The sequence below is a fragment of the Zootoca vivipara genome, chromosome 6 (genome assembly GCF_965207765.1).
Source record: "Zootoca vivipara chromosome 6, rZooViv2.hap1.1, whole genome shotgun sequence".
Classification (NCBI taxonomy): domain Eukaryota; kingdom Metazoa; phylum Chordata; class Lepidosauria; order Squamata; family Lacertidae; genus Zootoca; species Zootoca vivipara.
In genome coordinates this window covers 86,028,560-86,053,210 of record NC_142589.1, presented here as the reverse complement: position 1 = coordinate 86,053,210, position 24,651 = coordinate 86,028,560, and the positions used below count along the sequence as shown (strand labels likewise).

Here is a 24,651-nt window from a genome sequence, read left to right as displayed (position 1 = left end):
ATGGTCTGAAGCTCAACATCAAAAAAACTAAGATCATGGCCACTGGTCCCATCACCTCCTGGCAAATAGAAGGGAAAGAAATAGAGGCAGTGAGAGATTTTACTATCTTGGGTTCCATGATCACTGCAAATGGTGACAGCAGTCACAAAATTAAAAGACGCCTGCTTCTTGGGAGAAAAGCAAGGACAAACCTAGACAGCATCTTCAAAAGCAGAGACATCACTTTGCCGACAAAGGTCCGTAAAGCTATGGTTTTCCCAGTAGTGATGCATGGAAGTGAGAGCTGGACCATAAAGAAGGCTGATCACCGAAGAATTTATACTTTTGAATTATGGTGCAGGCATCCCCAAACTTTGGCCCTCCAGATGTTTTGGACTACAATTCCCACCTTTCTCGAACACTGGTCCTGTTAGCTAAGGATCATGGGAGTTGTAGGCTAAAACATCTGGAGGGCCGCAGTTTGGGGATGCCTGCTCTTGAGAGTCCCATGGAGTGCAAGAAGATCAGACCTATCAATTCTGAAGGAAATCAGCCCTGAGTGCTCACTGGAAGGGCAGATCCTGAAGCTGAGGCTCCAATACTTTGGCCACCTCATGAGAAGAGAAGACTCCCTGGAAAAGACCCTGATGTTGGGAAAGATTGAGAGCACAAGGAGAAGGGGACGACAGAGGATGAGATGGTTGGACAGTGTTCTCGAAGCTACGAACATGAGTCTGAGCAAACTGCGGGAGGCAGTGGAAGAGAGGAGTGCCTGGCGTGCTCTGGTCCATGGGGTCATGAAGAGTTCAACACGACTAAATGACAGCAACAACAACAACAATATTCAGAGCAGACCTGCTTAAATTAACTGACCTAAATTAGCATATAAATATAAGTTTATACTAGCTTATAATTTATATACCACCATCTTTTTATTTTATTTATATACAGGGTGAGTCTTTTAAAAGAGGCCCTGTGGAACATGTGTACTCTGTATCCACGGGGCCTCTTTTAAAGGACTCACCTTGTACTAACTTATTCATATACTAAGTTACTATATAAATGGAAATATAAGTGAGCTGGTATATAAATGTTTAAAATAAAATAAAATAAAATACATAAATAGTATTGAGGACTAGTAACTTCAATCTCTGTCCGTCTCGTGTGAACCCGCCTCTCAGGAAGAAACGCGTGTTCCCGCCTCTGTGAGCCCTTCTGGGGTCAGAGCGCGCGCGCCCTCCCGACGTGTGAGGGAGACACCTTGAGCGAGGCGCGCGCCCGACGCCTCAACCGCTGCCTCTTGACAGACAGCGCCGTCGCTGAGGGCAACTGAGGACAAGGCCACGCACGCGCAGAGGCGAGCGCGCGGGCTGGGTTAAGAAAGGCGCGCGCAGGGGGGGGAGGTATTGCTCACGCACGCGCGCTGTCACTCTCTCTCTCTCATCAGAAGTACTGTACGCTCTCTCTTTGGCTGTCCGCGCCCCTTAAGCGTGCCTCTCGTCAGCGCGCACGCGCGACCCCTCACATTTTCCCGCGCGCCACGCTTTTTATTATTATTTTATTGGGTATGTAACTTGAGGGAGAAAGAAGACAAGCCTCTCCCACTCTCGTGATTGGCCCCGCCCACCTCATTGGCACCTGCGTGCCCACTTTTTTTAATTTTGGGGGTATGTTCGGGGAAAGATGAGAAGCCCCGCCCACCCTCGTGGTTGGTCCCGCCCACCGCCCGTGCGCGCCACCTCCATGTATTGTAGTGGGGCTGGGGCGTTCGTGCTTTCTCTCCCTCATCGCCCTCCGCCCACCATCCTCGCGTGCGTCCTCGCCTTCCCTGTGCGTGCTCCCGCCCGCAACATATCCCATTCTGCGCTTTATTCACCACCACGGTAGTAGCGAAACAACCTATTGAATTAACATTGGTTGCCATCTCCCGCCCGCCTCCTTTCCCTTTGCGCCCTTGTTAGCTTCGCCGCCGTTGCCATCCTGCGCGGCCCCTCCCTTCCCTTGACGCCGCCGGGCGTGCGAGGGAGGGGGGCGAGCGGCCCAAAATGGCGGCCGCGTCGCTGTTGGTGCGGCTGACGAGGCGCCCGGCCCGGCGCGAGCGACGACAATAGAGAGCAGGGGAAGGAGCGGCCTCCTCTCTCTCCCGCCCCCTCCTTCCTCGCCTCTCGCTGGTGCTCCTCCTCAGCCGCCGCCGCCGGTCTAGCATGGTGCGGGTCCGCCGCCGCTGGGCCCCTTCCGCCGCCCCGACCTGACCTCTCCTGCTCCGTCGCCGCCTCGCCGCCGCGCCGGGGTCCCTTCGGCCGCCAACATGGGCGAGAGGCTGGAGCTGCGGCTCAAGTCGCCCGTGGGAGCCGAGCCGGCCGTCTACCCGTGGCCCCTGCCCGTCTACGTGAGTCGTGGGGGAGGCGGGAGGCCCAGGGAGGGGAGCCCCCCCGCGAAGGAGAGGGGGGCAGGGTTGGAGGTCATGAGGGAGCGGAGTGGGGATCTGTCTTATCTCCTGCATTTTTATCGGGCGGGATTCGAGCGGCTACTGTGTCATCTGGGGGTTATATGAGGCTTTTGGTTGTGTGTTTTTTGGTGGGGGGAGGTTTCTAGTTGTGGGGAGGGGTATATGGGGGGTTGGCATATGGGGGATTTGAGTGCATTTGGGGGGAGTCGGTTGGGGTCGGTGGATTTGATGGGCTGCTGTGTCACCTGAGTTTTTCTGGGTTTTTTTTGAGAGGTTGCTGTATGTGGGGAGGGGTATGGGGGGTTGCCATATGGGGTATTTGGGGATTTGAGTGCATTGGGGGCCGTTGTACTGGTGGGGTGGGGTTGCTCTATGTAGGGAGAGATTTTGGGGGAGTTGTCATCTGGGGGATATGTAACTTTAGGGGGGTTGCCGTAGGGGGGAGTTGGGGAGAGGGATTTTGAGGGGTTGTTATATGTGGGGAGGAGCATTTAAGAAGATGCCATATGGGGTATTTGGGGTGTAAGTTTTTTGGGGGGTGACATATGGGGGAGTTGGGGAGATGGATTTTGAGGGGTTGCTATATTGGGAAGGGGGATGTCTAAGGTTTAGGGGTTGCCATTTGGGAGGATGCAGTGTCAGTTTGGAGGATTATGTGGGGATGAGTTGGGGAGGGAGATGCAGGGTGGTTGCTATATCAGGAGTTTGGGAGGGAGATTTTGGGGGCTGCTGTGGTATTGGGGTTATTTAGGGGGACTTGCAGCTTTCTGGTAGTTGGTTGTAAGGAGGAAACAGGCTTCATAGAGGCTTATTCTATAGGGGTGGTTTCTGTATCCCCTCTGGGGGCTACAATTGGGGATGTTTGTGGTAATAAATGGGTGTCTAGGGGTACCCCATTAGGGGGGAAATCATACGTTATGTGCACACATGGAATAATTTGCTGCCTATGTGGCTGGGGATAGGGAGCAATTGGAAGTGTTAAGAAGCAGAGGGGGGTGAGAGAAGGAATGTGACAAAGTTATATGTCAGGAACTCCACTTTGCAAAAACGGGGGTGGGCTATGTGAATGGGGAGCACTTTGCCACTTGAGTGGGTTGCATGGGGGGCTGTCATATGGGGGAAGTTTGGCTGCTTGGAAATGGAACTTCCATGGGGGGAACTTCTATGGGTGAATTGTGGTTGGAGTTATTACACAATGGGGCTATCCAGAAACTGTGTGTGTTAAGTTGGTGCTGTGGGGGGTGGGGGCCTTCCTGCCAGGGTAGGTATTATGTTGGGGGGAGGAACGGATGTGGGATGCAACTGGATGTTTCTTAGTGAGGAAACAGAGAATGTTATGCAAAGGGCAAGGAGGTCATATGTGCAATGTTTTTCTCTGAAGGTCGCCCTTCACACCAATCGCTTCACACTCTTTATACAGACATGTGCATTAGAAATTGGTTCAACTCCCCAGTGCTACTCATCCACACGATGTCTCACTTGGTCTGCATCAGCTCCTCACTCCTGCAGAACGTGCTCTCTCTGCATTCCACATGTTCCCATGTTAAAATTTGACCTCCCCCCCCCCCCCCGTAATGCCAGGGGGAGTGGTGGTTATGGGGAGGGGGCCAGAGGTGAAAGTAGGAGGAGCAATGGATGCAAATTTTGCCTTTTGTGCATGAGGCACACACACTGCCACACAAGCACCCCTGCTCTAATATTTCAACTTTCTTGTTGTCAAAACCTTTTCCTGGAGATGACCCTGATGTGTGAAATTAAGCCAGTCTGACTACAGGGCTCAGAGGTGTTTCCAGAATATGTTCTTTGCCACATTTGCCCTTTATCCTTGAGTGCTTTCCAGAAATATACCTCTTTTCTGTGTGCTTTTATGTCTTCCCCCAATGTTTTGATCTAGACTTTTCCCCCTTCAGAAATCCTCCGCAAGGAAACCTCTTCCATTTGAATTTCCTTGCGCAGAACAGCTACTCTGGGGCTAAACACACACCACCCTCCCCTTTTCTGCATCTCAACTCTTCCTTGCACCCACTTGCTGCCATTCCTATCCCTTCCCCTTTCGCTGCTTGCAAGGCTCTTCGGGGCTTGCCTTCCACACACAGCTTGGTACATTTCCTGTGTGTGCTCCTTGCTTCCTGACTTCCTTGCAGTTTGCCAGGGACATCTAGCTTAGATGGCTTTTAAGTGGAAAATTAGACACGTTTATGGAGGGAAACCCTTCTTGGCTGCTAGTCATTATGCTTACCATAGACTGACTCTGTAAACATGTGAGGGTTTCATATCTCTGAATTCCAGTTGTAGGGGAGCAATGATGAGATAGGGCTTGTGTGACTCCTTCCTTGCCTGGTTCTGGTTTCTCCCGTGCTTCCCCTTTCTCCCGTGCTCCTCAAGCTTTAAAGTATTTGTGGCCTCCTTTGCTGAGGCAGCATATCCTGCTAGGCTTGCCTTTCATTTGTATAGATTGGGGGGGGGGTTTGTTGCAATTGGCTTCAATGTTTCTGTTATGTTTGTAAGTTTGAGTCATTTGCATAAGTAAAGTTGCCGATAAATACATAATACTGTACATCAAGGCTGGGGAACCTTGAGATGTCCCCCACCCCACCCCCTGGTAAAATTTACATTCCTTGTCCCAACTGCTTTTATCTGCCCTCCACTGGCAGGAGGAGGAGGGATGGCTTGGGCAGTTGCCCATAAGATAAAGAGATCCTCCAGCTGCCCCCACCCCTATTGTAAATAGAAACTCCTCCCTGCCCTTTATCATCTTTGATAAGATATTTGTGTGTGTGTAGATTGTTTGGAAACTTTCCCCTTGCTTCTTCATTAACACCTCCCATTTGTGGTCAAATGAGCTATCCTGGTGTGGTGTGTAGCCATAACATTATTATTATTATTTTGCACCCAGTAATCTCCTTTCTTTAACCTCCCAAATCCTCAATTGACCCACTGAATGCAACTGTCACTGGCCTTGCTCTATCTGTCCTGACCCCATTGCTCAGGACACAGAGCTGTTGCCTGCTTGGTCCTTTGCCAACCTTTTCTGTTCAGCTCTCCCCACCCTATCTTGCTCCCTGCCCCCCCCCCCACATACACACTCTTTTGAGTCCCAGACATTCTTTGCATCCCAGGCCAGCCATTTCAAAGTAATCCTACTTTTCCTGTTTGTGGATGACTCACCCACTTGCAGATACTCCTCTAGGTCCACACCCCAAACATCTTTCTTGCCTCCTGTTCCTCCCTCTGACACTTCCACACCTCACAGTCCTTTGCCTGCTGTAATATGTGCTCTTGGAGAGGCATGTTTCATCTGTTCCCCAAGAGCATTAAATTATTACGGGATAATTAAGGGTTTCCCCTTCCAGACTTCTTCTTCCAAACCCAAATCCAGTGTTGCATACCTCCTTTCCCCCAACATTTGGACTCAGTCACTCATTTTGCATAAGCTGCTGCGAGGAACAATTAATACTCTGTAGCTGGATGGATTGTTCAAAACTGATATAAAGGATTAGGTTCCTTTTTTGTTTCTTCAGCGCTAGGTAACAGGGCCCTTCTGTTTTAGGGAGGTGATAAAGTACAGAAAAACAAATTAATTGACTTTAATTAGCTGTGTTTTTTGGAATGGCTTTGGATTGAGATATGAATTATAGAATTGTAGAGTTGGGAAGGGATCACAAGGGATCTAGTCCAACCCCCTGCAATGCAGGAACCTTTTTGCCCAATGAGGGGCTCAAACCCACAACCTTGAGATTAAGAGTCTCCTGCTCTACTGACCGGGCTATCCTACAGGATATATGGAAATGCTTGTAACTTTCTCATGTTGTTGTTGTTGTTGTTGTTGTTGTTGTTGTTGTTGTTGTTGTTGTTGTATGGAAATGCTTGTAACTTTCTCTTGTTGTTGTTGTTGTTGTTGTTGTTGTTGTTGTTGTTGTTGTTGTTTAAAAAGCAACCCTAAGGTCATTTTCTACCTCTGGGTTTTCCACTGGTTGGAAGAAGATGTACAGTGGGGACAAGGAGCGAAACGAGGGATGCAGACTTGTTCCTTCATGAAAGAGACATGCCTGCAAATTTCTTCCCACTGTGATCCATGTTTGGTTATTTTGGAGCCCGCTGGCGATGACGCCTCATTTCATTTTTGCATTGGTGCGTCTGTGTAGCATTCTAAACATCTCATGAATGTGGCCGCCCCCTCCCTCCCTCATATGAATAATAGTGTTTGGGGCGGATCTAACCCCAGAGAAATAACATTTTTGGAAGTATAATATGGTGGGCATGAAAGAGAGAACCGCTTTTCAAAAGGCTGCTGTGCTCAGCATCTCAGCTGGGTCAGAGGACTTGCATTCTCTTGCCAGAGAATGGGCTGCTGCTGCTGCTGCTTCTTCTTCTTCTTCTTCTTCTTCTTCTTCTTCTTCTTCTTCTTCTTCTTCTTCTTCTTCTTCTTCTTCTTCTTCCTGGCACGGAGCTTACCTATTTGAGGAGCTTATTTGAGTACCGTATTTCTGTGGCCTGTGGCATTTCCGTCAGTTGTGTTTCCATGCCTTTCAGCGGTTAAAATGAGGCAGGGTCCCAAATGCCTTGTGGAGGCCCGAGTGGCTGTGAGAGATCTGCACTGCACAGGTCAGCTGTTAAGTGTGTGAGTGGTTGAGGAATGACGGTTTGTTTGTTTTCAAGGAGAGAAGGGCAAGCCCCGCTGCACCACGCTGATGTTAGCCTTGGCTTTCTGTCATCTTGGTGCTGTTGATACTCCGGTTTCCAAAACATCCTGCCCGTTTAGGAGGGCGCGCTATTTTTGATCGTCTTGTTAGGCTGTTCCCAGGGAGCAGTGCATGGTGGTTAATGTCCCCTTTCCTGTTTGAGCAGCTCTGTATGTTCGTGTGTGATTCCTAACACTTTCATAGAAATCGAAAGTGCAGTTGCCTCTCTGCTTAGTTTCTTTTCATCACTGGGTTATTTTCAAGCTTGGTTTGCACAGAGTAATAAATCTCATTTCAAAAGACCATCTCAGTTTGTTGACATTCCACCCAATGCATTTTTAAAAATTGAAACTTTTATTTTAGAGCTGTGGGGTGGAATTAAGAATCTGTAAAGCTCTGTTAAACATGTGTTTTTTTTAACTGTGTGTAAGTCCCCTAGAACAGGCATCCCCAAACTTGGCCCTCCAGCTGTTTGGGGACTACAACTCCCATCATCCCTAGCTAACAGGACCAGTGGTCAGGGATGATGGGAATTGCAGCCCCAAAACAGCTAGAGGGCCAAGTTTGGGGATGCCCGCCCTAGAAAAATTATATAGAATAAATTTTGGGTTATATGCAGTTACTCAGAGTAGGCCCATTGGAATTAAGACATCTAAGTTAATCATGCCCTGTAATTTCAATGGGCCTTCTCTGAGTATGACTAATATTGGAAACAACCTTCTATTAATAATATTTTTAATTAATGTATAGAATAAATATTATTATTTTGAGAGAGCCTGCCCCCCCCCAAATCTCCAGGTTTCCATGGTGCCCGCCAGGTCCTGTTAAGGTGATCCCAGTATGGACCTCAAAGCCCTGTCCTTGGGTTCTCCAACCCACCTGTGCAACCTTCTCCCCTGGTTCGAGTAGAGATGGGTGGGTAGTAAACAAGCCGTCTCCCTGTGCTGCCTCTGTGGCCTCCAGCACCAGATTCAAGTCCCAAAGTGGAAGTATTACCAAGTGGGGGCAACAGAGTCCATCAGGACCATAGTGAGCCCCTCCCCTGCATCCCATCCTCTGCTGCTCCTGTGCCAAGTACTCAGGCAGACAGAGCTGAGTCAGACTCACTCCGCCCAGCTCACCCACTCAGGTTTCAGTAATTCACATGCTGGTTTGGCCCCCTCCTCGAAGTGTCAGTCAGACCAACCCTTGTTGCACGGCCTCCGGAATCTGGCACTAGGAAGGCATTTTCCGCTTGACCTTGGTGGGGAATGCTGCTCCATTAGACCTGCTTTCCACGGCTTGTTCCGTCCAGTCTCCTCTTAAAGCCCATTACCATATCCCGTGATGGTGTCTTCCATGTATAAGTCAAGCGTTGGGCGCATGTGTGCATAAGAAGAGCCTTCTTCTCGCCTGTCTCTGCATCTGTCGCCCTGACCTGCAGCATTTCCCCTGCTGTGCATCCAAAACCGTTACTGGGATGAGGGACGTTGCAAAGATTCTGCAAGGCTTTTTAGAAATCAATCCACTTTGGACAACACTGTTAGTTAGCCTGCTGACATTGGGCTGTCTATAGTAAAGGTAAAGGGACCCCTGACCATTAGGTCCAGTCGTGACCGACTCTGGGGTTGCGGCGCTCATCTCGCGTTATTGGCCAAGGGAGCTGGCGTACAGCTTCCAGGTCATGTGGCCAGCATGACTAAGCTGCTTCTGGCGAACCAGAAGCTGTATATAGTCAGCTGTAAAAAATAGATAAAAATAAAATTCTCTCCTCCCTGGGCTTAGAAGCTTTCTGGCACCAAAGGAAAGAAGGGTGCCCTTGTGGTTTCAGAGTTGAGGTCTCTGATGTCAGCAGACTGTCTCTTAGTTTCACTGGTCTGTTTCCTTTGCTGTCTGTTTCCTTTCCTTAGCAAGGTGGGAATTGGTTCTATTCGAGTGAAGCAGAGCTTTTGGGATTGTGGTATGGAGATTCCAAGTGAGTGCTGGATTTTTGGTCAGAGGAGGCCTACTCAGCAATTGGTGTGTGTGTGTTTGTTGGTAGAGCATGAGACTCTTAATCCCAGGGTTGTGGGTTCGAGCCCCATGGCAGAGAACAAGATTCCTGCATTACCCTTGTGGTCCCTTTCAGCTCTACAGTTCTATGATTCTAGGTATTTGGGTTTTCTCAGTGGGGGTCATTAAATAAAACAGACATCAATTTTATTTATTGCATTTATTTGGATCTCACTTTTTTCTCCCAAGTTACTCGGGGGTGTGTGTACATTGGTGTTCTTCAACTGTGGGCCCCATGATGTTGTAGGGCTGCAACTCCCATCATCCACTTCTAGCTTAGCCAATAGTCAAGGATGATGGAATTTGTAGTCCCAGGGACAAAACCCAGGGAACCAAGGTTGAGTAACACCAATGTACAATGTTTTCTTCACCTCCTTATAATCCCCACAGTGACCCTCTAGGCTGAGAGAGGCAGTGACTGGCCCCCAAGGTCACCCAGTGAGCCTTGTGGCTGAGTGAGAGATTTGAACCCTGGTCTCTGCCAGGTCCTAGTCTGGCACACCCCATCACAGAGGTGGTTCTTTCAGCCCTGCTTAACTCAGCAGCTCTTAAACAGTCCTTGAACTTTGTCCCTGATATGTTTGCGTTCTGCCAGAAAGTTATCATTAGGGGGGGTGCGCGCCCGTGTGTGCATGCTAGAATTTATCAAATGCAGACGTGGGGAGGAGGGGTCATATGTTCTGCAAGGCACACGGGCAAAGTGTCTGCTGTAAGCTCAGTAGAGATGCTGTAATGATCCCCCACAGTTGTTGAGAAACAGAACTTCAGTTCCCCTTTCCAAGGCTACCCAACCAGAATACACTGAAAAAAAGAGAGCAAATGCTGGAAATGCAAAATAAGGTTATGCATGCTCAGCCTATTTGCGTAATTTACTGGGGTTGCAGCATTTCAGCTTCCCCCCAATACAGAAGTTGCGGTTTTCAACGTAACACACCTTGCATTCAGCTTACTCTGATGTTTAACATTGGCCTTAAAAAAGGTAAAGGTAAAGGGGCCCCTGACCATTAGGTCCAGTTGCGGACAACTCTGAGGTTGCGGCGCTCATCTCGCTCTATAGGCTGAGGGAGCCGGCGTTTGTCCGCAGACAGCTTCCGGGTCATGTGGCCAGCATGACTAAGCCACTTCTGGCGAACCAGAGCAGCGCACGAAAACGCCGTTTACTTTCCCGCCGGAGCGGTCCCTATTTCTCTACTTGCATTTTGATGTGCTTTCAACTGCTAGGTGGGCAGGAGCTGGGACCGAGCAACAGGAGCTCACCCTGTCACAGGGATTCGAACCGCCGACCTTCTGATCGGCAAGCCCTAGGCTCAGTGGTTTAGACCACAGCGCCACCCTTACTTAGCTATATAATTGCAGTGAAATTTCAAATAAGGAAACAGCAGAGCGCCACAACAGTGTGATTTTGCTTATAAAGTGTGCATCCGCCCAGCCTCATTAAAGAAGCTCAGCCACTCCTACAAGGAGAGTTTGGGGGATACAGTGGTGCCTCGACATACGAATTCAATCTGTTCCAAAGGCACCATCGTAGGTAAAAAAATTAGTAAGTTGAAAAACGCCATTGGAAATGCGATTTTCCATAGGAATGCATTGGAAACAGAAAAATTCATAAGTCAAAGCAACCCTATTTAAAAATTTGTAAGTCGAAAAATCCCTATCTAAAGCCGCCGCGGTTTCCTTTCGGATGTCGAGACATTTGTATGCGCGCGGCCATTAGCCCCATTCGTTAAGTCGAAAAATTCGGTTATCGAGTCATTCGTAAGTCAAGGTACCACTGTACTTTATTGCACCTTTCAAGGCTCTTAGTCTTGGGTCAGCAAACTTTTTCAGCGGGGGGCCGATCCACTGTCCCTCAGACCTTGTTGGGGGGGCCGGACTATATTTTGGGAAAAAATATGAATGAGTTCCTATACCCCACAAATAACCCAGAGATGCATTTTAAATAGAAGAACACATTCTACTCATTTAAAAACACTGATTCCCGGACCATCCCCTGGGCCTTAGTTTGGGGGGCCCCTGCTATTAGGCCATTCATCCACGAATGCCTTGTGTCAGCAGCCCCCACCCTGATGCTGAAATTAGGCCTGAAAAAGGCTGCCTATGGCAGCTGATAGCTTTCCCTTCCCACAAGCCAGCGTTTGAAATTTGCCAGGCGCATTTTGCTCCTGACTATCGGCCAACTGCGACCGAGTAAATATGCCAGGTTGGCACCTGACATCTCCCCCATCTGGGGATCATTGGACCTGAACTGTTTTCACACACTAATACCCCATCTTGTAGAATTCTATTTGTTATATTTTATCTGCACAATCGGAATGAATTTCAGCAAGCAAAATGCTTTTTCTGTGCAGCCTGAGCAGGAGCAGTGAACAGCGTTATAGTGAATTGTTGTCGTTTGTCTTCAGTTCCCCCACTGCCCTGCATTCCTACGTTATGAATGGTCTGTGTCACCACTAGGCATTATGTTTTGGTACCTAGATTATATACCTGACTTTCTAACACTGTTTGGTTTCCACCCCCACCCCCCCTTTGAGATTTTCCTCCAGGTTGAATGGTATAGAGATGGGCTCTCTGGTCTGAATAGCTCATTGGCCAGAGTTACTTGTCATGGTTGGGGTCTGTTTAAAGTTGAAACATGTATGTGTGTTTGTACGTCTGTACCCTGTGTACTTTGGGATGATAAATCTAGAACTGCTGCAGTCACAGCTGGATTTGCATAATTGCTCAGTTGCTGCTGGTGTCACGATGTATCCCCCCCCCTCCCGCTTCATATTGCTAATTAAGGCATTGGGAGGACAGAGCCTTTGGTGTTCTAGATGCCCCCTCCCACTATCTTTCATGTAACACTGAAGGGTGTGACTCGCACTTCTCCCCGCCTCCTTATTTCCTGAAAGGGCACATGAAGGGTTTTTTCCTCTCTCTCCCTCTCTAATGAATCAACAGTGCGTAGTTCTTCTTATCTGGGTAAAATGAATCGTGCAGAGTTTGAATAATCCTCCCTAATTTCCTCACCCCCTCAATGACTCAGAAAATGTTTTTTCTGAAGCTGACCTTTGCATTGGTGGCTACTGCCTTTATAACAGCAGTTGTTGTTGTTGTTTAGTCGTGTCCGACTCTTCGTGACCCCATGGACCATAGCACGCCAGGCACTCCTGTCTTCCACTGCCTCCCGCAGTTTGGTCAAACTCATGTTCGTAGCTTCGAGAACACTGTCCAGCCATCTCGTCCTCTGTCGTCCCCTTCTCCTAGTGCCCTCCATCTTTCCTAACATCAAGGTCTTTTCCAAGGATTCTTCTCTTCTCATGAGGTGGCCAAAGTATTGGAGCCTCAGCTTCACGATCTGTCCTTCCAGTGAGCACTCAGGGCTGATTTCCTTCAGAATGGATAGGTTTGATCTTCTTGCAGTCCATGGGACTCTCAAGAGTTTCCTCCAGCACCATAATTCAAAAGCATCAATTCTTCGGCGATCAGCCTTCTTGATGGTCCAGCTCTCACTTCCATACATCACTACTGGGAAAACCAGACCTTTGTTGGGAAGGTGATGTCTCTGCTTTTTAAGATGCTGTCTAGGTTTGTGTCTAGGTTTGTAACAGCAGTAGTTTTTCTTTATTTTCAACTTGCTAGGAGTCCTCGACGTCACTTTGCAAACATTCTCATTGCTCCCTCCTCACGCGCACACACACACTCACACACAGCAAAGGTGAGCTAGGAAACAGGAACGTAAACTCCTAGAGATCAAAAAAGCTTTTTTGGAATAGGGAGGTCTTCATAATCATTTGAGTGGAAGGTCAGTTTTAAGCGGCGTCAAAGAGATCTGCTGTGGTCCCTGAGAGCAGAATTGGTTCTGGAGGATGGATGTGGCTGTCTTAGGACTACAGGAAGTTGTCTTGCACTGAGTCAGAGACGTTCCTCCTCCTTCCTCAGTGCTGTTCACACTGACCAGCAATGGCTCTACAGCAGGGGTGCCCAAACTTTTTTCAATGAGGGCCAGATTTGATAAAGTGAACATGCGTGAGGGCCAACCACAGAGCTGACCAAAGCTGTTGACCTTTTTTAAGGATTGAAGTTATTATCTCAGCCCTACCTGGAGATGCTGCAGATGAAGCCTCAGATCTTCTGCATGCCAAGCAAGTGCTCTCCCACTGAGTTGTGGCTTTTCCCATCTTAGAATTGCCAGAAAGGTGCCCATGTGCTTCTCTCCCTCCCGGCCCCGTAAACTCCACTTGCCCTGGGCTGATGCTGCCTAAGGGCAACAGCTTCTCTGGCTCAGCAGATGTTGGGTGTCAGCCTTCCCCAAACCAGCATTCACCCTGTGTTTTGAACTACAACCAGTGTTAGAAACTCAGGTGCACAGTATAGTCCAATTGCCAAATGTCACCTTAAACCTCGGGTTGTGGTCGCTGTGACAGTTTGTCTACGGTAGTTGTCACTCTACCCATCTGAAAAACGATCCTGTTTTTTAAGCTTAATGATCAAAATTGTTGCAAAATAAACGAAACAATTGCTAACATACCATTTGTGTAAAATAAAAAAATTCCTTCAGTAGCACCTTAAAGACCAACTAAGTTTTTATTTTGGTATGAGCTTTCGTGCGTGTGCATGCACACTTCTTCAGAAGTGTGTGAGTCAAATTTGTGTGTGAGTCAAATTCCTTTTTGAAATGAGTTCTAAGTTTGGGGTGTTGCTTTTTGGCTGGGTGTTCCTCCCCTCCCTCCAGGCAAGTGTTGCTTTTTAACATTTTCATTAAAGGTTAACCACAGGGATGAGTAAGGCCCGGTGTTAATGACACCCTTCCACATAAAACCCCACAAGAGAGAGAGCGTGGGCAGGCATCCCAGTTGCCCTGAGTTAGTCACTCAGTGGCTCATGGTCGGCCTGGAATTAGGGGGCCGTGAGGGGGAGAGCTGACTACGGTAACTCACTTTTTAATTCTGCCTTTAGACGGTTCTTAAAACTCCTGCCTGTCTAACCGTGGTTATCACCCAGATCTTGCCGGTTTGATATCAGTCTGTATCTGCCCTGGCCTCTTAATGGTGTTCCCAGGCACTACTGGTTTTTTACATTTGGAAAGAAGAAAAGGCCGTGGCCTACTCCAGGGGTTCTCCTGGGCCGGTTCACTCCAGGGGAGATCCCTCCATGGGCCAGATCGCGCCCACGCCCGTGATTTCCAGCATTTACGTCTGCGCAGACACAGTTTCTGGTGCCGTGGAAGTGAGTCACTGCGCAGTGGGCGGGAACTCGCCGAGTGGGCGGCTCAGTTTGGGGGCAGCTCGTGGGCTGGTTAAACGACCCCCATGGGCAGCTTGTGGCCCATGGACCTTAGGTTGCCGACCCCTGGCCTACTCAGTCCCAGGGGATCCTGCCTAACTCTACATTAAGTTCACCTGCAGACATCCCGCTCTGGGTGATTGTACCTTCAGAAGGGGGGTGGGTGGCTACTTGAGACTGGGGGATGGGGTGCCTCTTTGGTTGTGGGGCACCCAGGCAGTGTTATAAACTCAGATATATAATAAGCTAGGGGCCAAATGGCTCCTTAGACCACGGTTACAGTCACTAAAACAGAAAGTCTCCTTGCCCTTTTTGGGCAAGACGGCTCTAAAGGCTTATTTTCCATATGATGGGCTGACACTGATTGATTCTCAGTTAAACATCTGGCTACTTCAGAGGACAACCTTGAGCTTGCTTAATATCTTTGAGAACTTAAAAGCAGAAAAGTCAACTTGATCCAGTGATAGTCCGCATATATAGTGGCCTATTCCAACCTTTTTTTCTTAATGGTGACACAGACCATTCATAACGTATGAATGGTGACACAGACCATTCATAACAATAGTGACACAGCCAGTCACTATTGGTTTTTGACCTTTTGTAAGAAGAAAAGTGGGGGACCCAGGTGGCGCTGTGGGTTAAACCACAGAGTCTAGGGCTTGCTGATCAGAAGGTCGGCAGTTCGAATCCCTGCAACGGGGTGAGCTCCCGTTGCTCGGTCCCAGCTCCTGCCCACCTAGCAGTTTGAAAGCACATCAAAGTGCAAGTAGATAAATAGGGACCGCTCCGGCGGGAAGGTAAACGGTGTTTCCGTGTGCTGCTCTGGTTCGCCAGAAGCAGCTTTGTCATCCTGGCCACATGACCCGGAAGCTGTCTGCGGACAACCGCCGGCTCCCTCGGCCTATAGAGCGAGATGAGCGCCGCAACCCCAGAGTCGGACACGACTGGACCTGATGGCCAGGGGCCCCTTTACCTTTAAGAAGAAAAGGCATTTGCCTACTCAGTCTCAGTGGATCCAGCCCTGGGTGATTCTACCTTCAGAAGGGAGGTGAGTGGCTGGCTACTCAAGACCGTGGGCTGGGGTGCCTTTTTGGTTGTGGGACACCCAGGCCTTGGAACATCTTCCCCAGTGAATATTGAAGGTGCTCATGCAAGTGATCAGCGGGAGACAACCGTTCCTCCCGCCTGCTGGGAGAGGGTAGAGGAGGTGTGTGTAAATGTGTGTGTACACCTGAAGGAGCATCTCCACCCCCATCTTCAGCCCAGAAATTGAGGTCCAGCCCTGAGGTGAGAAGTTGAGGATACAGGGAACCAGGCAGAGGGCCTTCTCGGTAGTGGCGGCTGCCCTGACACCCTCCCATCAGATGTCAAGGAAATAAACGCCTGACTTTTAGAAGACAGATGAAGGCAGTCCTGCATAGAGAAGTTTGCAGTGTTTTATGTTTTACTGTGACAAATGTTTTTAATTTGTTGGAAGCTGCCCAGAGTGGTTTGGTTAACTCAGTGAGATGGGAGGCATATAAATAATAAATGGTTGTTGTTGTTGTTGTTGTTGTTGGAGAGGTGCATGTGTTTGTGAGAGAAAAGAGGGGAGCCCTGCCCAGGAATGGAGTGCAATTTCCCAGCTGATTAGCCCCGTGGCCCTTGACAAAGCGAAAAAGGGACTCCACCCTTTAACTTGAAAAATATATATATTAAAGATGTATTAGTTTACAAAAATACGTGCCTTGTCTCTTTTTTCAAGTTGTGTTTTCTACAGATCAGTTACATTTGTTGTGAGACATTAGTGTTGCATGCATTATTAGGGTATTATGAGGGGGAAAGGGTGAGGAGGGTGCATGGGGTTGTCTGCCTTAAACTTTTGACGCCTGGTTATTTAAGATGCGAAATGTATGATCGGTGCTATCTAGCTGTAAACTTGAACTGTTTCACTGTTGCTTGAGTTTTGTCATTACTATTATTTGTGTGTCTTTAGATAAATAAACGCTGGGCTGTGTGTTATGTCGTAAGCCACCTTGGAAACCCTGGAAGTCAGGAGATAAATATTTGGATAAACAAACGAGGTTTTCCCCCTAGCGTACTGGTTAATCTGTAAACCAGGTTTACAACCTCCTCCTTGGCTCTAAGCCAGGAGGCGGTGGCTGCACTTGGCCAAACTGCAGAGCCTGCTTTGCAAGCAGAAATGTTTTGTGTGAATGGTCGCCACTCTTACTTTTTGTGGATTTTACTTGGCATGCAATTGTTGCGGCCTAGGCCTCCTTGCTTTTCACAGCCTTTTGCTGCCGACCCCCTTTGCAATTCTCTCCCTACTTGCGTACTACAGGGATAGCCAATGAAGTGCCCTCCAGCAGCTGTTTCTCACAAAAATGTTAGAAACTCAGATATGTAAGATAGGGACCAAAGGGATCCTTAACCAAGGTTGCAGTTGCCAAAACGGAATGCCTAGTTGCCATTTTTGGGCAAGGCGGCTCTAAAGACTTACTTTTCAAATGATGGACTGACTGCGATTGATTATCAGTTACACATCTGGCTAGTTCAGAGGACAACCTTGAGCCAGGTTAAGAGCTTTTAGATCTTAAAAGAAAAACAGTCACTTGATCCAGGGAGGGTCCACATATATACTGGCCCATTCCAACCTCTTTTTCTTTATGCTGACTGCTCAGCATAATGCACAGAGAAAGCATTTTGGTTCCTGAAATTCATTCTGATAGTGCAGGTTGACGGATTGAATTCTACAGGATGGGGTATTAGTGTGTGAAAACAGTCCAGATCCAAGGATCTCCAGGCATGCACCTTCATATGGTGGAGACGTCAGGTGCCATCCTGGTGCCCAGGCATCTTCACTTGGTCGCAAGTGTTTGAATTTCAAACACTGCAGTGGCATCCGAAGGATCCACAGGTTCCCCATCTCTGTAAGAAGAAAGTTTTTGGAAATGGGTCCTCTTTGGGCACGGGGAAATTAGATAGCATAGAGCTAGCCTTTTAAAATAACAGCCGCAACACATGCCTCTACTATGAAACATTACTTTTGATCACTCCCCTGGCCCAGTTTTCATTTATTCGTGTTTGCAAATAATGAGGGGTTTGTAGAAGCCAAGGAGCCTTGGTGATCTGCCAGCCAACGTGGGTGATCTCTCCTTCCAGACAGTTCCTGAAACCACCTTCTTCTCTTTCTTTGTTGTTGTTTCAGGACAAACACCACGATGCTGCTCACGAAATTATTGAGACAATTCGGTAGGTGTTAAGCAGCAGCCAATCTGCATTGCAACCAGATATTTCTACCCCCACCCCTTCTCTGCAGCCTGTGGAAACTGGGAAACCCATCTCCCAATAGTGATAGTGACACTGTTCTTGCTAGGATTTTCCTTGCTATATCCTTGCTCTGTAATCACAGCTTCCTGCAACATGGTGCATGTTTTGCTCTGCATTAAAATGAAAACCCAGTTTTGCCTGAAACACTGGAGGGTTGCCTTATAACCAGCTCAGGACCATACCGGGGTCCCCAGACCATTATCAGCCGGTGTGGGGCAAGTGCCTTTCATTCCCCAACTGGGAATAAGACTATGAGGCTAATTCTGTCTTGAAAAGGGCACACCCTTCCATAAATAGTCTGAATCAAAGCCGCCATTGACAGCTATGGCTAAGTAGGAGTACAGTATGTTGCATTGATTAGCTGGTCTGGAGAAGGGAGGTCACATGCCTTCTTTTCAAAAGTGACGGGGCTGTCTTATGTTTCTGCGCAGCCTTAGTATGAAGGAATTGGTTCATTTCTTTTAAAGTCGCATTTGCCTCCCCTAGAAAAGGATTGAAGGTGTTGGGTGGTCAAAGCATTTTCTGCCCCTGAGCTTTGACCAGGCTTTCCCAGCTTGAGTCCGCCAGGTGGTTTTGGACTACAATTCCCATCATTCCTGACCACTGGTCCTGCTGGCTAGGGATGATGGGAGTTGTTATCCAGAAACAGCTGGAGACCCAAGTTTGGAAAACCCTGGCTTTGACTCTTCCCTTAAAAACCAAGTGAGATCCTACTCATAAATCTCAGTAAAAGGTCTGGTTTAAACAAGAACCTAGAAGGCTGTCTTCTACCGAGCCAAACCACTGCTCCATGGTCTCACACCTTGGGAGAGGGACCAGTCATACCTGTTCTTTATAAATCACAATTGTGCATAGATGGGGATGTGGGTGGTGCTGTGTTCTAAACCACTGGCCCTCTTGGACTTGTCAATCGTAAGGTCAGCAGTTCGAATCCACGCCATGGGGTGAGATCCTGTTGCTTTGTCCCAGCTACTGCCAACCTAGCAGTTCGAAAGCATGCCAGTACAAGTACTGTATATTCCGGCGTATAAGACGACTGGGCGTATAAGACGACCCCCAACTTTCCCAGTCAAAATATAGAGTTTGGGATATACTCACCGTATAAGAAATACGACCCGGCATATAAGATGACCCCCGACTTTTGAGAAGATTTTTCCTGGGTTAAAAAGTAGTCTAATACAAAATAAGATAAAAAGGTCCCGCTGTGGTGGGAAGGTAAACAGCATTTCTGTGCGCTCCGGCACTCATCACAGTGACAGAAGCAGTTTAGTCATGCTCGCCACAAGACCCGGAAAAGCTGTCTGCGGACTAACGCTGGCTCCCTCGGCCTGAAAGCAGAGATGAGCGCTGCACCCCATAGTTGAATTTAACTGGACTTCACCGTCCAGGGTTCCTTTTCCTTTTCCTTTTACTGCATAGATGGCAGTATATTATTATTTATTGAATTTATATACTGCCCCATACCTGCAGGTCTCAGGGTGGCTCACAGGATAAAATCAGAATATAAAACCACAAAATACACAATCAAATGAGGCAAACCTAACCGTAGTAGCCACCTTTGGCCTTTTGGGCTGCCAGTGAGCCCCTAACCATTTATGGCTTGGGACCAGGCTGTCTTAAAGATCTTAAAAATGTCACTATGCAAACCTTCCCTGGGGTGCTAAGATCCTCAGGTGTGCACCCCCACACTGTCCCATCAACCCCAGAGACACGACTGGTAGTGACTCAGAGAGCTGCTCCCAGATTGTGGAATTCCCTCCCTAGAGAGGTCTAATTGTCTCCCTCTCTGCTATCCTTCCTTTGGAAGGATAATATCAAGATTTCCCTTTGGAAACGGAGGTGCAGGCCGTCCTGACCACAGGGTTGCTGTCAGGGCGAACTGGATTCGAACTGCTGGCTCTGCGTATGCTGTGATGTACAGTGGTACCTCTACTTACGAATTTAATGTGTCCCGAACGCACATTTGTAAGTCAAATCCCATAGGAATGCATTGGGAGAAAAAAATCGTAAGTCGAAGCAACCCTATCTAAAAATTCGTAAGTAGAAAAAATCCTATCTAAACCGCATCCAAGATGGTGGGCGGAGCTCCATTCATAAATAGAAACATTTGTAAGTAGAGTTATTTGTAAGTAGAGGTACCACTGTATTTTAATTATTCTTGTCAACATGGTTTGTTGTTACTGCTTTGTGTGTTGGGAGCTGCCTCAGGTCCCAACTTGGGAGAAAGGCAGGATATAGAAATAAGTAAACGTGACAAAATTATCAATGTGTTTGGGGCAGAGGTGGGCTTGCCAAAATGATCTAGTGATGGGGGCGGCGTTATTTGCATATTTATTCCACCTACACCCTCTTTTCCTTTCAGGTGGGTCTGCGAAGAAATTCCAGACCTGAAGCTTGCTATGGAAAACTATGTTTTAATTGACTATGATACTAAAAGGTAAGGATAACAGCAGGAGTCAGCAACCTTTTTCAGCCATGGGCCGGTCCACCATCCCTCAGACCATGTGGTGGGCCGGACTATTTTTTTTTTGGGGGGGGGGGAAATGAACGAATTCCTATGCCCCACAAATAACCCAGGATGCATTTTAAATAAAAGAACACATTCTACTCATGTAAAAACACGCTGATTCCCGGACCGTTCGCAGGCCAGATTGAGAAGGCGATTGGGCTGCATCCGGCCCACGGGCCTTAGGTTGCCTACCCCTGGATAAGAGTCTCCTTAGTTCTCATTACAGTCATACCTCGGTTTAAGTACGCTTCGGTTTGAGTACTTTCAGTTTAAGTACTCCGTGGACCCCTCTGGAACGGATTAATCCACTTTCCATTACTTTCAATGGGAAAGTTCGCTTCAGGTTAAGTACAGACTTCCGGAACCAATTGTGTACTTAAACTAAGGTACCACTGTACTTTCTTCCCCCATGGCTCCCCCTAGATGTTGTCGCTGGACTCACAGCGCCAGCCAACCCCAACCAGCACAGCAAATAGTTAGGGATGATGGGACAGCGTGGGGTGGGCGGGGTGGGCTAGATGACCTCTGGGGGTACCTTCCAACTCCACAATTGTATGATTCAGTGGCGCTTTCTTCTATTTTAAACCAGCTCCAAATTCTCATGTGGTGATGATGTGGGGCCCTGCTATTGTGTCCCTTTTGTTGTAGATTCACTCTGGATGTTGGAAGCTTTCGGCAAGGGAATTCTTCAGCTGTTCCATGTAGCTATTTGAGAGAGCTTGATAAAGACAGCCTTTCTGATAAGGGCTCCTTTCCTGCCCTGCCCTTCACCCCCCCTCCCTTGCCTCTCCCCTGCCCTTTACTCCTTTGAAGGTTAATTTGTCCTGTTCACAAATGTAAACAGGAGGAGATTTTCCTGCTGCTTCCACGTCCTCCTTGCAAGGATGCGAAGGGAGGGGTCCTCCCCACCCCCTGGTGTCTTTCCAAACAGGCCAGGGAGTGTTCTGGGATATTCTCTTCCCCCCCCCCCTTGCAAAGTGCATGTGGAAATAGAGATGAAAAACTGCCTTGGGCGGAGAAACCCACCTGGGGTGGAGGGAAAAAACCCTCTTCGGTTGTTGGCTGCAGGAGTTGATGAAGAGGCTGAAATAGCTGAGCAGCCCTGATCTTTGCTCTCCTTTCTCCCCCTCCCTCCCTTGATGTTTGAAATCTGATTATGCAATGTGGCACGTGACTTCCCAGTGCTGCCCCTCCTTTCCCTATCTCCTGTCCTGAGTTGATTCTTTAATCCTGGTTTAAAAAGAAAAAGAAAAAGAAGGGATTTTGAGCCAGGCTCTGTTCAGCAAGTCTCTTTAGAGCCTAAGGAGCTGACTTGCAACAAAGCTCAGTATCACTTGCACTGACTAGCAGCAGTTCTCCAGGGTTTCGGGGGACAGGAACATTCCCATCCCTACGTGGAGGTAGCGGGGGGGGGGGCTGAACCTGAGGCCTTCTGCGTGGAAAAGGAAATGCTCTGTTGCTCAGCTGCAGACTTTCCCCTTAAATTCCCCGTCCTCCGGACTCCAAATAACCTCACATCCTTACTCCAGGCATCCCCAAACTGCGGCCCTCCAGATGTTTTGGACTACAATTCCCATCATCCCTGACCACTGGTCCTGTTAGCTAGGGTTCATGGGAGTTGTAGGCCAAAACATCTGGAGGGCCGCAGTTTGGGGATGCCTGTCCTTACTCCATTTAGCTCAGTATTGTCCACACTGACTGGCAGTGGCTCTCTAGGGTTGCAGACAGGGGTTAAAGTATGTAAAGATGCTGCTCGGCATTGAACCTGGGAGAGCAGAGCAGGTGCTCTCCCATTGCGTTATAGCTCTCCCCCCCTCGTTAAACAGGAAGCAAGATTGCAGGGCTCACATTCAGAAGGAAGGGCTGATTTAAAAGGGGGAATAATAATTCAAAGTGTTGGTTTTGACCTATAAAACCTTGAATTTTTGTGTAAGATCACCCTCCAAGATGCTTCTTTGTGTGTCTATCCCACGAAAGCTCTGGAGGGTGGCAACAGGAGAATAGGGCCTTCTCTGCAGTGGCTCTCCATTTATGGGATACTTTTCCCAGGGAGGTCCACCTGGCGCCTTCATTGTACACCTTTAGGCGCCAGGCAAAAACATTCCTTATTAACCAGGCCTTTGGCTGATTGACATCCAATGCCCTTTTAAAATGTGTTGGGGAAGGGGGAGGATTATTGAGTTGTTTAGTTTTTATTTTTATTATGTACTTTGTGTTTCTGTATTGCGATTTCGTCTTGTGAGCCGCCCCTGAGACCTGAGGATATAGGGAGGTATACAAACTTCAATAAAGAAAACAAATAAACAATAAAAATAAGCTGTCTTGCACAAAACCAGGCCACATGTGCTGTCTACAGAGACTGACACAGGCTCTCCAGGTTTTAGAGGTGGGGAGGAGTCTTTCCTAGCCCCCCAAACCCCCACCCCACCCCAAGAATGATGGGGAACTGGAGCTGTATAGTGCAAAGTATTTCAGTAAAAAAAATATTTCTAAACTAGGCTTGCAAACTTGTCTGGCTGCAACTCTTAAAGTGGCTGGGAGGCTACAGTCCTGTTCCATATACTGTACTTAAAGGGAATTCGGCAGGACTTAACCTGAGTGGATGCATGCAATGGGGGTGGAGAGCTGGGTCCTGGTGGGGCAGATCTCAGAGATGCTAGCCTTCCAAGGGCCACATTGATGAGCAGGGCGGGGTTGGCCACCTGTTGACAGAGATTGAAACGCAGAGCCTTCGCTGGGAAACCAAATGCAGACGCAACATGCTCTTCCCAGAATCCTTGGTGATTTTGGGCAGCCACCCTAAGCCTGGTGCCCTCCAGACACCGTTGGTCTCCCAGCGGCTAGTACTTACCTTCCAAGTCCCGGACTGCAGAATCCGGGACCGGCAGCCGTGTGACACTGGAAGTTGCGTCGACGTAACTTCCGGTGTCGCTTTGGCCTTCTATGGGCACAAAAAATGGCCGCCGGCGGCTTCGAAAATCGCTTGTACGCATGTCAGGAAGTGCGTTGACGCAACTTCAGGTGTCGCTCCGCCCATCTATGGGCACCAAAAATGGCCACTTCCGACACCGGAAGTCGCTTCTGTGCACTTCTGGACATGCGTAGATGCGACTTTTGAAGCCGGCGGTGGCCATTAAATCGGAAAGAAAAAAAATGGCCGCCGGCAGGAGAAAATAACGGAGAAAAACGGGAGACGAAGTGATACGGGGGACCACCGGGAAAAGGTAAGTAAAAACGGGGGTTTCCTGGGGAAAACTGGATACTTGGCAGCTATGGGCAGTCTTGCAACATCTGGATAGCCCCAGGCTACAGAAGGTGCTGTGTGTTTGTTTTTTAAAGAAGACTTTGCAGACAAAACATTCCTTTTAGGCACAGGATTACAACTACAAGGAGGATGTAGGCATCTGTGTAGCATGTATTATGTTTTGGGGAGACACGCCTAAAAAGCTCAGGCCCATCTTAATTTGCCTGACAGCTTTAACTTTCCCCCCCTTTTCTCCCTCCTGCCCTCTTCTGATCTTCAGCTTTGAAAGCATGCAGAGGCTTTGTGACAAATACAACCGTGCCATCGATAGCATTCACCAGCTGGTATGTATGTGCCCTGCCCATCCGCACTGCTTGGCTTCTGGGCAAAGCTGTCAAGTTCTCCCTTTTTTAAAGGGAAATTCCCTTATGCTGAATAGGCTTCCTCGTGAGAAAAGGGAAAACGTGACAGCTACGCTTCTGGGTGGTTGTTGTTGTTTTGGATTGGGGGGCGGGGAGCCTGATTTTTGTTATATACAATTATGAAATTTTCTGTTTTACAATTTCAAATAAACATTTTGCATACTTTAAAATGGCTTCCCTTCTTCTCTTTCCATGCATCTTACATCCTTGCATATTTTAGAAAAACTATTCCAATCGGTTTTCCACTATTACATCCATCAGTTATTTTCTGTATACTCAATCGTTTTCCAATCTTATTTAAACATATGTTCTTGTTGCTCTCTTATTCTCTATTTTAAATCTGCAAGTTGTGCATATTCTGCCAATTTAAGTTGCCAATCTTTCCAAGGTTTTCAAGGCCACTTAGTCCCATTTATTCGCTGCTTGCTCCCTTTGGCAGGCATAGTGCCCCCCACTTTGGGTTTTCTCAATTTATCCTGGATTACATAGAATTGTAGAGTTGGAAGGGACTCCCAAGGGTCACTAGTTCAACCCCCAGGAATGCAGGAATTACTTATTTAAATCAATTCTAACTCCTTTAATTCTTTAGCCCAGTTGGGACCTACCCAACCCCAGCCTAAGGATCACATTCTGTTATGGGCAGCCTTACTGAGCACATTGCAGTGGCGGGAGGAGGCAGAAGGGGGAGTGGGCAGAGCAATAGATGGGACACTTTTCTGCATGAGGCTATATTTCAACCGCACAGAGTTGGAATATTC

At 48.2% G+C, this 24,651-nt stretch overlaps 1 protein-coding gene across 5 annotated transcripts in view; it reads left to right on the top strand.

The window, feature by feature from the left end:
• Positions 1–1,991: 1,991 nt before the first annotated feature.
• DOT1L (DOT1 like histone lysine methyltransferase) overlaps positions 1,992–24,651 on the top strand; it is a 66,275-nt gene continuing 43,615 nt past the window's right edge. For all 5 annotated transcript variants that reach the window (XM_035117062.3, XM_088672929.1, XM_035117061.3 and 2 more), the window contains exons 1-4: positions 1,992–2,368; positions 17,597–17,640; positions 20,081–20,155; positions 23,752–23,815. In XM_035117062.3, coding sequence (XP_034972953.1) covers positions 2,288–2,368; positions 17,597–17,640; positions 20,081–20,155; positions 23,752–23,815 — 264 coding nt within the window. In that variant the 5' untranslated portion in view covers positions 1,992–2,287. The remainder of the gene's footprint in view (positions 2,369–17,596; positions 17,641–20,080; positions 20,156–23,751; positions 23,816–24,651) is intronic.